Source organism: Siphateles boraxobius, unplaced genomic scaffold (genome assembly GCF_051911475.1).
Source record: "Siphateles boraxobius isolate OS27281-9 unplaced genomic scaffold, OSU_SipBor_1 130, whole genome shotgun sequence".
Taxonomy (NCBI): Eukaryota; Metazoa; Chordata; class Actinopteri; order Cypriniformes; family Leuciscidae; genus Siphateles; species Siphateles boraxobius.
This window is the reverse complement of record NW_027508734.1, coordinates 38,807,723-38,821,617: the sequence shown is the minus strand read 5'-3', so window position 1 is coordinate 38,821,617 and position 13,895 is coordinate 38,807,723. Positions and strand designations below refer to the sequence as shown.

General features: G+C 38.4%; 1 protein-coding gene across 1 annotated transcript in view; it reads right to left on the bottom strand.

The window, feature by feature from the left end:
• Positions 1–13,895, bottom strand: part of LOC143737636 (USP6 N-terminal-like protein) — a 50,524-nt gene that overhangs the window by 2,688 nt on the left and 33,941 nt on the right. The window contains exons 3-13 of the mRNA XM_077229360.1: positions 10,003–10,088; positions 9,144–9,183; positions 8,358–8,438; positions 7,903–8,010; positions 5,999–6,108; positions 4,654–4,702; positions 4,458–4,578; positions 3,685–3,779; positions 3,463–3,528; positions 690–789; positions 323–475 (exon numbers count right to left, since the gene is read on the bottom strand). Of these exons, the coding sequence (XP_077085475.1) occupies positions 323–475; positions 690–789; positions 3,463–3,528; positions 3,685–3,779; positions 4,458–4,578; positions 4,654–4,702; positions 5,999–6,108; positions 7,903–8,010; positions 8,358–8,438; positions 9,144–9,183; positions 10,003–10,088 (1,009 nt within the window). The remainder of the gene's footprint in view (positions 1–322; positions 476–689; positions 790–3,462; positions 3,529–3,684; positions 3,780–4,457; positions 4,579–4,653; positions 4,703–5,998; positions 6,109–7,902; positions 8,011–8,357; positions 8,439–9,143; positions 9,184–10,002; positions 10,089–13,895) is intronic.

Below are 13,895 nucleotides of genomic sequence, written 5' to 3'. Positions count from 1 at the left end.
TTAAAAGTAATTAGCATTTACTTGAAATAAAACAATTTTGTAACATTATTCATGTATTTACTGTTACTTTTGATCAATTGAATGTTTCCTTGCTAAAACCAACTTTTGAATGGTATAGTATATATAGTATTATTTTATATTATGTTATAAAATTGTATATTATGTCAACTAAACTAAATATTCTGTATATGAGGGATAAAAAGGGTGTCTGTTTAACAGTGAGCTCTCCTAACTAAGTTAACAGTGATAAAGACATTCAAATGACAACACAGAAGTGTACAGATTCATGCAGTTAGAAATCATATAAGGAATATAGCTGAACCTGGTGGTGGGAAGTCCAGCTTCATTTTGCGAAGTTCAGACATTGATACTTTAAGCTGCTCTATGACAATGTCATCATTGAAGTAGATTGACTCTCCTATCTTCTCCTGCAGAAACTCTCTCAGGTCCTCCAGAGACATCTTAAGCAAACGTTCTGGTCATAAGTAGGTACAGTAAGTTTTTAATTTCACAGTGAAGAATCATTAGATTTCCATAATGTGCTGAGAGGTTTTAATTTAAGTCAAGACAATCACATCTATTTAGGGTATGAAGTAAACAGCACTATGAAGTTGTTAGTAGATATGGAGTAGATTTTGAGATCTTTGGATTAAATTGTTGTTAATTTAGTATTGTAAAATAGGACTTACTTTTGTGGAGATGAAGGGTGGTGTAAGCCATGGCTGTCAGAACTTTCTCGCCCTCCAGAATAAAGATATCCCACAGACGTAAGGTCAGAGTGAATGGGGTCTGGAAAAGATGAAGTTTGTTGATGAAATAAGACCGGCAGCTCAATACAAAGGCCCTCACAGCATAATGATCAATATAAATCTGTAGAATCTTCATTCTCAAGTACAGTTTTAAACTGGGGCCTCTGCTGCTCTAAAGCTGATCTCCCTCAGCGAGGATCCTGCCAGTCCACAAGCACAGCTCTGAAACCGAGCTGGACAGGATTCTGCAGTGCTGACAGTGGCTGTTCTCTTTCCTCCAGAGCCAAACCCACAGGATTGTGTGTATGTGCAGAGTAAACATTGAAACACCCTTGTCTGCCTGCTAATTGCACACTTCTCCCTCTATCAAGAGGCCCTGAAAAAGAAAGAGAGGAAGAAACACTTTCTTTCAACCCCTTTCCTTCAGTTTCTTGAAGTCCACCAACCTCAATCAACAATCCCATGCTTTACAATGCTGTATTGTGGCTAATTATTAGCAAATGAGACTGTCACATATATCAACAGCCTGTACTGAACCTAATGAGGTGTTTTTGATCAAATTTTAGGTTATTCAAATAAGTTGGATGTCAGAAACTAGTGGTCAGAAGCTTAGGAAAGTAGTGCACTGTGCTGAACATCAACCAATAACAATTTGTTTGACTTAAGACATGGTCATTGGTCACTCACTCTACATAAACTGTTTTCCTCATGTAACCACAGTGAGACCATCCATCAGAGAGCCCTTATTAGGATGTTTCTTCATTTAAAAAAAAAAATATTTACCATTTATTCATTATTTATTTTTACTACTCTTTACAGATTTTAATGTTGTACTCTTAACCTAGACCTAGACTTTCAATATTGCAACATGAATATCTATTGTAAATATATAAATTGGTTGTGTCCACACCGGTTCGATTAAACAAACTCTGGTGCGATTGCTCTGTTAGCGCGGTTCACTTGAATAAGTGTGAAAGCTGCCATCCGAACCCTGGTGCGCACCAAACAAGCGGATCAAGACCCCTGAAAAGTCCACTTCCAAACTAACTCTGCTGCGGTTTAAGTGGAATATGAACACAACACGGACCAAAGACATCTAAACAAACCAAAAACAGTACATGATGTCAAAGATGTGACTCTAAAAAGGACTGAATGCTTAAGCATACCTGATTTTTTGTTCATCATAGAATACTTTGTTAAGACTGGAAAACTAGTTGAGGAACGATCACTCCTCGACTGGACTGGACCCTGCTGAAAATTACCATTTGAACTCACTCTCGTGCACCATTCGAGACGCAAGTCTCAACCCAGAATCATTCTAATCTACATTTCTTTCCCTTATCCTCCACTCTTCGTGAGTTCACCTAAACTCACACAAGAATCTATATGGTTTTAATGTGAACAATTATCATACAGTTTTATACATGTTTGGTATCATTTTAAATGTCTCAGTGTGACTGGTACAAATGTCTCATTCCCAAAGAATTAAACCAAAAGGTAATAAAGTTCTTAAGAGTTTAGAAATATCTTGCACACAGAAGGGGGAGACTTACAAGCAAATGTCCCTCTGCACACAAAAGGTGTGACCTCCGAATGCAAATTACCATTGTTAGCACATGTAACCATGTGAAGGAGGTTCTGGCTATATAATGGAATGCAGCAAAAAGATCAGGGCCATTCTGAACTTCAGATGAGCCCGTGAGGATGAGAGCTGCCGAGACTCTCAGCTTCATGTATTTCTTAAATGTCGGGTTAACATTTCTCCTCTTTATTCCAGAGCATTTGATGTTTTGTATTGATTATCTTTGAACTGATTATGAAATTGTAATGATACATTTATCTGACATAATAAATTGTTACATTTGATTATTCGAACTGACTTCAACATTATTTACATTAGAGTTAAAAGGAATAGTCAAACATTAGCTCACATTTAATGATGCACGGATATCATTAAAACCTTTTTCATTTATGGAGTCAGATGAAATAACGAGTTAATACATATGAGAAAATGTATATAATTTAATCAAAAATACTTTGCTGCGAGAAAAGACAGTAACACGTAGAGACCTTCCGTGTTGGTCGGATGCCGGACCTTGGGCCGATCGAGCCTGAGTTTACACTTTGTTTATCATCACAGTTCGGTAAAGGCATCGGAACTGCGTTTCCTTGCAGCAGATCTTTGTGTGTGTGATAGAGGAATTAATGCCACTGTTTTGACTCCTTTACACATTTTATAAGATCACACCCTGTGAATGTTTTGCTTATGACACTCAATTCCAATTCCCCTTTCTGTGTCCACATCCATAATATCAATCAAAATCTCAGCCTGTATAAATCTGAATGTCCACTTATCACCTCAAGGTAAAGTTTTTAGCTGAGCAGGTCTCTCTGCCAGCACCTCTTGTCACATGTTTTTTAGTCCCTCGATGGTGAAAGATAATCACGTTTACTATCAGAACACTGACTCACCAGTTACATTCAAATAAATCCAAAACTCCACCTCCGTTTGGCTCATGACTCACCACTTTTAGGAGTCTCTGCAGTAACCTGATCAGGCACATTAATATACACACAGTTGATGTATCATTTCCTTGGCTTTGATGATTAAGCTTAGAATATGATTGAGCATGTATAGCTTTCTACTAGTCACTGCATACATAACACTCTTGTCAGTTAGGGTGCAATGCATCTGCTGAGATCAAACACTTACCCTGTCAATAAAACACTGGAGGAACCATTTAGTGCTGTAAATCCCACAGGACATCTGCTCCTTATCCTGATGCGAGTGCATATAAATGGGATAAAAAAAAAAGGAATGAGAAAATAAGAGAACTCTTAGAGAAACTTACATACATTAAGTTATATTTAACTTAACTAATATTACAGGTTCTGAGTAAATTTTGCAGTATTGTGTCTGCCAAAGCAATCTTACCAAATGCTTCTTAAGTTTGGGTAAAAGTTTGGAGAGAATCTGGTCATGGTGGTTTTGGAAACGCTGAAGTTTAGGAAATCCGGGAACAAAGAATCCTGTGATGGGCAAATGTGCAAGTATGAAAAAAATGTCCCAACAGAAGACCAACAAAAATACCCTGTGATAAATTCTAAAGTGTTATGCATCTCATTTAGGGTAAATAAGACTTTTCTTTTTGAAACAAATAAATACTGTGTTAAATTAATAAAAAGTGGCAGTAAAGAGATGTAGAATATTATAAATTAATTCTATAAAAAAGTTGTTCTTTTGAACTTTCTATTCATCAAGGAATCCAGAAAAATATGTATCACTGTTTCCACAATAAAATGAAGCAGATAAGCAGCACATTAATAATGATAATAAGAAATGTTACCTGAGCAGCAAATCAGCATATTAAATGGATTTCTAAAGGATCATGTGACATTGAAGACTGTGCTAATTGGCTGCTGAAAATTCAGCTTTGCCATCAATTTAAAATATATATTTTTTCAAATCGTTATTTTCAAACTGTAATGACATTTCACAATAATACTGTTTAGACTGTAATTTAAATCAAATTAAATACAGGCTTGGTGAGTATAAAAGACTTTCACACACATACACAAAAAAAAACATTTTTATTGAACAGAAGTGTGCTTTATGTCATATAGTCTTATGAAGCTTATATAATATGCAAGCAATTAAATCAACATTAAAATTCTTAGCCACAAGCAGAATAAATGAGAAGAGCTCACCATGCATGCCATGTTTCTGATTGGTTAAGAGCTGTGACAAAGCCCAGAATGCATCTTCTTCATTCATGAACATTAACAGAATGGCAGCAATCTGACTCATGCCCTGGCAGTAACTCACTTCCTGAAGACAAGAACAGACAAAGTAAGCTATTATGTAACATTTCTTTATTAACCATGGATGTGTTTGTACACTTACCGTATTGTAAACAGAGTACGCAGAGAGCACATTGAACAAAGACTGCTGCCTGTAAAGAGAAAACAGTGTTGTCAGGCTCAAACTCTCTTGTTGCTGTCTTTAATGAATGTCACATCATCGGTGAAACAAACACACATCAGCAACACACAGACCAACATCCATATTTTCCCACAAAGATGCATTTGTTCCTTCAAATTACAGTGGGGCCCCTCCCATCATATGTAAGCATTAATGACACCCTTCAGATGAGCAAGACTTTCCACTTCGCTCTCTAAAGCCTGCAATCTATTTAATCCTCAGTGACATCACTCCCATTTCTGGCCTGCTGGGGGAACAAGCTCTCAAAATCGAGAAACCAGTTCCAGAGGTTGTCTGCAGAAGCAGCAAATAGAGAGCAAGATGTTGATGAACATCCGCTCCGCCTTTTTATATTTCTCTTATACAGAATATTTGATGCACACTAACGTTCAAAAGTTTCTTCTCCTTGCTGAATAAAACTATTAAATTCTATAAGATGTGTAAAGTTGTTGTTTTTTTACATCTTACTGACCCCACACTTTTGAATGGTAGTGTATACTACTCTGTGCTGCATCATCATTGATACAGTAAATAGTTGGATATAACACATTACTAAACACTTACAAACTTGTAATTTAATTTAATTTAATTTAATTTAATTTAATAATAAACATATACATGGTCTCTGTTTTGTAAATGTGTTTGTGTTTTATGGTCAAATCTTAGGGCCTGTTTCAAATGGCACACTTGGTTTGGACTTGGTCTCATAGTCTTCACTTCTGTGAAGTCCACATAATCTGAGATGCCATTTGGGATAGGGTGTTAGTTGATTCTGAAATCAGTCCTCCAAGTAAAAAGTTTCCTATATGAGAACTGTATGAAAATTCCATAGAAAGACAATAAATTCCACATACTCATATAAAAGTGGAAGTGGGCAGTTTGTTACAGGTTGCATGTGATCTCTTCAGGCACACTCAGATAAACCATTTATGAGCCATTACTGTCATGTGAAATTTCAAGAGCTGAGTCATAGTACACTAGAGTAGTCTGAAAGCCTGTGGGAAGAATCTGTTCTAGGTCAAGTGTTTTAAATGCTCCAAAGCTGGAAATTACGGTTCTTTGTCAGTGTACATATATTACATATAGTGGCAGCATGTAAGTATGCTGATGTTACATTACTGAGCAGCATTATAAGATACATTCTTTTATTGAACGTGTAGGAGAAGAACAGAACAGAGCAGAAGAAGAGCTGCAATTCATCGATGCATCTACAGTAGTTAAAGTTATCTCATCATAGCACATTTGAATGCATGCATGTTTTACTTACTTTACACCAAATCGGTCCATAAACATGATGTGGTTTCGAAAGGTCCTGTTGATATCAAGGTCAATCTGTTTGATTTCGGAAGAGTACAGCTGGGCTTGCTCCTTCATTCTCTATTAATCAAACAGACGGCTTTATCAAAAACAGTTTCATCTTTGACATACTACCATGCATTACAAGATGACATTAGAAGACAAACATCTCTAGGTTTAATTATTATGTGATATTGTATCTTTTATAATATTGAATGGGGTTTATTTTGCCATGATTTTTTACACTACCGTTCAAATGTTGCATTTATTTAATAAAAACAGTTAAAACAAGTATTGTGAAATATTATTACAATTTTAAATAAATGTTTTCTGTTAACTGTAATTTTTACATATTTTCAAATTTAATTTATTTCTGTGATGGCAAAGCATCCATTAGTTCAGTCTTCGGTGTCACATGATCCTTCAGAAACATTTATGGTAACACTTTACTTGAAGGGGTGTACATAAGACTGACATGACACCTTCATAACCATGACATAACATATGTCATGAATATGAAGTAGGGTTTATGCATGTTTATGACAACTGTCATTAAGTGTCTTTCGCTCAATAATGACATTTTGAATGCAAATATGACATTGTTTAAGATGTCTTTGTTATGACACCTTGACATAAACCATAACATCATAACCTGTCTTTGTCATGACAACTTGACATTAAATTAAGTTAAACTGGCATGTGGTTGGTTTTGACATTGGCTGTCATGAGGCCATTATAACTGTGTCATGAATATTTTTCGTGACCTCACCAAAAGTGGTACAAATTGAATTTGTCATTAAACAGTTATAATGGCCTCATGACAGCCAATGTCAAAACCAACCACCTGACAGTTTAATGTAATGTTAACCAATAAAGCTAAGTGGTTTCTTAAGTTTGATAATTAATCTGCTATGCCATGTTTATGACAGGTTGTGTTGTCTTAGTAATGTCAAGCTGTCATGACAAAGACACTGACAGGTTATGATGTATTGGTTTATGTCAAGGTGTCATAACAAAGACATCTCAAACAATGTCATATTTGCATTAAAAATGTCATAATTGAGCGAATGACACTTAATGACAGTTGTCATAAACATGCATGAAACCTCCTTCATATTCATAACATGTGTCATGTCATGATTATGAAGGTTTCATGTTAGTCTTATGCACACCCCTTCAAGTAAAGTGTTACCACATTTATTATTATCAATGTTAAAAAAATCTTAATATTTTTGTGGAAACTATATATATATATATATATATAATGTTATAAATGTCTATTGCTATTATCTTATATATATATATATATATATATATATATATATATATATATATATATATATAGATGTCTTTGCTTTGATTAATTAACTGATTCTTTAATGGTCCTTGCTTGAAAAAGAAACTTCTTCAAAGGTCATGTTGCAAGTGTACAGTTTAGAGGTCATTACACAAATATATTTGACCATTAAATACTGCTAAATATCAATCCTAATCAAGTATTCAGGTCAGATGTGTAATGCATTTATAAAGCTACGTGTTTAAAAAAAAAACTCTACATCAACACCAGGGGTACTATGTTCAGCGACATGGTGGAGGCTATAAAAACTTCCTGCTAGTTGTAAAATCTCAGCAGCTCTGAAAGTTTGTTTAGCTTGTGTTTTGTTCTCTCCTATCTCTTTTCATGCCATATATCAGCCATCTGTCTGTTTTCAGATCACACTCTAATCCCTATGAAATAGCTCTACCACAACACCACTCCAGTAATCCCACTCTCACCAAACACCCGGCTTTAGGCCAGCAGAGACTCGCGGTTACATAATGTCAGTAGGAGCTATTGCGTGTGAATGTGTATGCATGGATGTTTTTGTCTCTTACCTCATATTTTCCTGCATTGTCGCTCTTTACTTTCTCGACATCCAGTAGCAGGGCCCAAGCCTGTCCTCTCAGCTGTAGTGGGATGCCTTTATACACCCGCTTAATCATCTGCACAAAGACACCAGGAGTTAGTGTGTGTGTGTGTGTGTGTGTGTGTGTGTGTGTGTGTGTGTGTGTGTGTGTGTGTGTTTTGCCTTATAAATCAAACTTATGTTTTTAGAAAATGTATAAATGCAGAACATTTTCTGTGATGGGTAGGTTTAGGGTTAGGGATTGAATTTGTACAGTATAAATAATATATCATTATTATGAAAAGTCTATGAAAAGTCCACATATACCATGAAAACCCAACGTGTGTGTGTTTTAAGGATCACTCTGGTTCTCATTGGAGCTACATCCCAGTGCTTTCTTTGATTTTCAGATGAATGATTGCAACCTCAATATATGAAACTCACCCGTTCACTGTTCCTGTACTTGTTCCAGTTTCTCAGCATCTTCAGCCATTTCTGCACCCTTTCAATCTCCACCTGTTTTTGCTGCACAGGGGAAAACAATGAGATACAAATAAATAAATAAATGTTTAATTTCTGTTAATTTACATTATATTTTATAATTAAAAAAAACCCTGAAAGAATGGTACAGTATATGTGGTATACAATGGTATATGGTGCATATCACATGCTTCGGTTCAGTAACAGACAAGTATGAGAATAAATATCTGCTACATGACACAAACAACCGTCCTGTTTTTTTTTCTAATTAATATTTCTTTCCTCATATGTACAAGTACTTCGGGATAAGATGCAGGACAGGAATTCAGATCACCTTGATGCTATTAACATCTGTTCTGAGGACAGCTTTCACTCTTTCCACCCTTAGTGTTTAACCTTTATGTGCCACAACACGACTGCACAAATGTCAGCTGGAAAATGCATCTGTTACCTCCAGCTGTGAATGTCACATGGGAACACACCTTCAGACAGCCCAGCTGTGTCTGCCACACACTCTTGTATACTAAACGCTCATATCCGAAGGTCCCCATAAGCCTGTTTACAAAAGAGTCTCCACACTGCTACTGATTCAGTCTGTGATCCTTTGTTTACTTTTGTGTTTCTGTCTGTGAATATCATCTTTCCCACCATTCTACAAAATACTATTTGAATAGTATATTCACATGCTGTTTGAATGTACATCACCTGTACACTATATTTACATGCTTCATTTGTGTATGTTTACATTACCTTCTCTTCAATGGCACTGGGTGTGGGTAATTCTTCTTCACTGTCGGAAAAACAAACGGGTAAAAACACTATACTAATACTATCATACAATCACAAACATTCCTGTTTGGATGGGATTAGGTTTAGACTGTGAGTAGACCCTCTGTAACTAGTACTGAGGTTTTGTGTCAGATGTGTTTGATTCAGACAGAAAATTACACTACTAAAATTTCCACAAAGTACATTAGCGTTCAAAAGTTTAGGGTCTGTTAGAATTTTTTTTTTACATGTTTTTGAAAAAAATCTCAAGTTTACCAAATTTACCAATTTATTCCTAGAGAACAGCTGAATTTTCAGCATCATTACTCCTGTCTTCAGTCCTTCACTCCTGTCACATGATCCTTCCGAAATCATTCTAATATGATGATTTGCTGCTGAAAAACATTTCCTATTATCGATTTTTAAAACTAAAAAAATTTAAAATTTAAAAAAAAATTTTAAATAAACTATTTTGTAAAATTTGTCTTTACTGTCACTGTGAATTGAATGCATCCTTCCTGAATTAAAATATGAATTTCTTTCAAAAGAAATAAAAATTATTACAGACCCCAAACTTTTAAATAGTAGTGTATGTCTTGTAAATCCAAAATTGGCATAGCTTTATAAGGGAAAACTAATTTGTTTCGAACAGCATTATAGTCTTAAATCAATGCTTTATGTTTACATATGCATTTTACATTTACATTTTATCAATGTATGCTGATAATGAATGGAAAAAGACAATTTGTTTCAGACAAAATAAAAATAGCTTTACCGGGATTTTATTCATTTAAGAGCACATGAGTAAATGCATGTTTCACTTGACAATATGGAAACTTACTGAAGAAATCCAAAGCGATCCGTAACTCTGTATATGCTGTAGTCTGCATCCTCCCAAGGATCGATCTGAACTCCTGCGTCTCTACCCTGAAATACACACATGAGCCAATACTTTAATTTGTTTCATTTGTACACCGACTTTGTAGAGTTTATCAAAGGTGCAAATAAATTCTGCATTTATTTGAACTGACTAGGTGGTTGATAGTTTTAAAATAAGTAAGTAAGGAAATAAATGTTACTTTAATACACTTGGGCATGTTGCAGTTTTAATAAATTGAAAAAAAAAACTTGAATAAAACAAACAAATAAATATAATATGCAACATTTTTGCTCAATAGGTTCATATTAAATGTCTTGTCATTTCACGGAATATCTACATTATCACTAATGTGTACATTGGTGATCTGAATCTACGCCTCATCATTTTTTTTGCCATGACTGATTTTGTCATTACTGTAATACAGGGGAAACATTTCTAATAGTCGAGCTGAAGATTTCATTTTCTTTGTGTGTTACAAGTGGCTGTTTTGTGGTGGAACTTGTCATTTTTAATGTGATGCTGAGTGGTCGATGCAATTATGGAAAACGATATCTGCAATATTCTCTCTAGCACACAGCTCTCCACACACTTTCCTGTGGCTCGTAAAACATCCTAGTGAAATTACTAAATGCAAACAAATGTGTCCCAACTCTTGTCATAAAAACAATGCCATTGAGTGCAGCTGACGTTTAAAAGCTTTTCCAGTTGGTTTGGATCGATTTCCTGAGGGGGGACGGCTGTTGCTCTCCTGCCCTCTGATTAACCCCATGGTGGAGAGAAGAGTGGAAAGCAAGCAGTGATGTGTGACAGACAGCCGGGGATTATAGTCCCAGTATTCCCCCAATTTCAAATGAGTCTGTTAGAGAATGTCATGATGTGCCATGGTCAAATTGATCGCCATGTCCTCCATATAGACCACAAACACTTTCCACCCAAAAATGTACTGGAAAATTTCGTAGACCATCGGCCCGGGGGGTTAGTTAAACATTAAGGCACGGATGTAGCCTACCTAATAAATAAAACATCTCCAGTTAACTAGCAGAGCATTCATTTAGTTCGCTATCTAGTGCTAAAATGTGTTGTTCTCTTACGAGAGGTTCTCTCGTATTGTGTAAGTTTAGCTTATGCTACGGGAAAGATTCATCTTCTCGAGATATTGAAGCCAAAAAATAATCCTTAATTTTGTATTCATTGTCAACGCAGTGCAGCAGCTAGCAGACCTAGAGCAGGCCATCTCGCTCATTGGCTGCAGCCTACCAGTGAGCATGGCGTGACGTCACGCCCAATGAAGGGCGCCTGCGCCTTCATAGCGTCACAGCCCGCCAGAATGGTTGTGGCTTAGCGTACAAAAGTAGGGGCTGTAGGCTGACTTCCCTGATTTTTCGTCTCTTCAGCGAGCTCTTCGCATCGCTGGATATAAGCATCACTGTCAGAAGCCACCGCCGCCGTCGAACAAGTGAAACAGCCAGCTTAGGACAGCGCTGAGGAAGCCGGCCGTCTTCGCCACCTTCAGCCATCCGTGCCAGCTACGCTATCTGGCGACATATCCTTTTATCACTGTATTCTGTGTTCTACACTTCCTAAAAGAGCAGCGAGATGTCTTTTTCAAGATGTCTCGCACTTCCTATGGCTCGTGCAGAGCCGCTCAGCGTTGGAGACCGCCCATCTGCACTCTCTGCCTGGGCCAGGAACACGCAGCCTCGCCCTCTCGATGGAGGAAGCGAGCACTGCGGGGAACTTCCGATGTCGACCCTGCGGGCTCGAATTGAAGTCTTTAACCACAGCGCCGCGCGGCTAGCTCTCTTTACCTTACAAGAGAGTTTCTCCGCCCTCGCGCCCCCGTTTCGCGCGTCATGCAGAGCCCTCTCGAGCTCTCTGCATGACCCGGACGGGCATCATCTGTGTCACATGTAGGTCCTGTGCCCGCTACTAGTGCGCGCGCCCTCATACAAACACTGTTCCCAGTTCTGCTCCACAGACGTGCACGCGGCTAGCTCTCTTTACGTTACAAGAGAGCTACCCCGCCCTCGCGTCGCCGTTCGCGCGTCATGCAGAGCCCTCTCGAGCTCTCTGCATGACCCCAACGGGCATCAACATACGCGACGTACTGGATGCGTGGTAAGAGCAGAAATTTGTATACAGTTCTGCTCGACTGTGAGGTACCGAGTGGCACCCCAAATACTGGGATGTGTAGGCTCACTGGCTTTAGATGGTGGAGGTGGAAAAGACGGTTACCAGAGCTCAATTGTTCCAAAAATAGAATAAAGTTTATTTATATTTTAACTCAGAAGTCAAGAAAAAAAAATAATCAAAAATAAATCAAAATAGCACAATGCTTCTAGCTTTCAACAATAGTACAGCAAAGACTTTGTACATAGCCTCACGGCAAGCTAGTACTCACCCTCTCCCTTCTTCATGCTGAATGAGGCCCTCTTAAATAGGCCAAAGCATTAAGCCAAATTGGCCTATTCAGGACCAATTGGACCATACCAAAAATCAGGGTATTACTTTTAGCCTAAGGCCATAAATAATCTATAAGCTAAGTAGAAAATAAACATTACATGAAAATAAAATAGTATCATCATATCACTATCATTTTATACAACATTTACACCACCTATTCACACCACCCATATACATACAAAACATTATTACAAACAAACACCCCTAAGACCAATGCTCTGCACCCTCTGCCCTATGACAAGGATAAATACCGCCCCTACAGCGGCGCGCGCATCCGCATAGGAGCAGTCGAACCGGACCGGGATGCAGGAAAGGCGTGAGTCGAAATATGTATGAATTCACCAGGATTTTAGCCAGAAACAGGGAGTAAATGGGACATGAACTAGTGGGTACCGCACTACATGTCATGGCGGTGGTAAAGTAGGAAGTTATAAGCAGCGACAAATTAGTTTTGAGTGTTGTGAATGAAATCGCGGACTAACCGCACTACAAACAAATCCACGCGAATGAGTTAATGGCGCCTAGCCTCACGCCAGCCTTCTCTTTAAACATAACAACCCTCATAACAAAGCTCTCTGCATGACCCGGGCGGGCTTGCGCGCCGCCGCCGAAATGTCTCGCCCTGTCAGTCCCCTTAGATAAGGCTACTGCAGCGGTGTATTTGGCAGCCAACGAGCCGGTAATGCAACCCGCTCGCCTGCACACATCCGCCGTTCTCGCGGCGATCCAGAGAAATCTCAAGTGAGTATAATGTCTGGTTATCCGGCTCACGCCGTTGGTGTCTTGAGTGTAGAAAAGGTGCCCACATCTCGGTGTTCACCCTTACACACAAACACGATACTCCCCGTGTCTCCCGCAGAGCTCACTCTCATAAAGCTGGCAAATGCCGCTCGAGTGCTAGATGTAGGAAACGTGCCCACAACTCTGTGCTCACGCCTATTTTCTACCCGCTCTGTCACACGGCCAGAACAGCCTCATACATGTCAGGTTAAGAATGTAAGTTACGTGCCCGCTCACGAGCGCTCACACTTACTAACAGACACATCGCTTCCGAAAAGACGCACGTGTCCCACTGCGGCCAGAACGCCGTCAAAGTTTATTTCCCTGTCAGTCCCCTTCAAAAAGGGCTACTGCAGGGGTTCATTTAGCAGCCAACGAGCCGGTTTGTTCACCCTCTCGCCTGCACACAAAGGCCGTTTTCATGGCGACCCATAGAAATCTCAAAGAGTATAATGTCTGGTCCGGCTCACGCCGTCTGTGTTTTAAGTGTAGTGAAAGTACCCACGCCCCAGTGTTCACCCCTACACACAAGCACTTTGAATCTCGTGTCACTCACAGAGCACACTCTCATAAAGCGCAGAAAAGCCGCTCGAGTGTTGAATGTAAGAAAT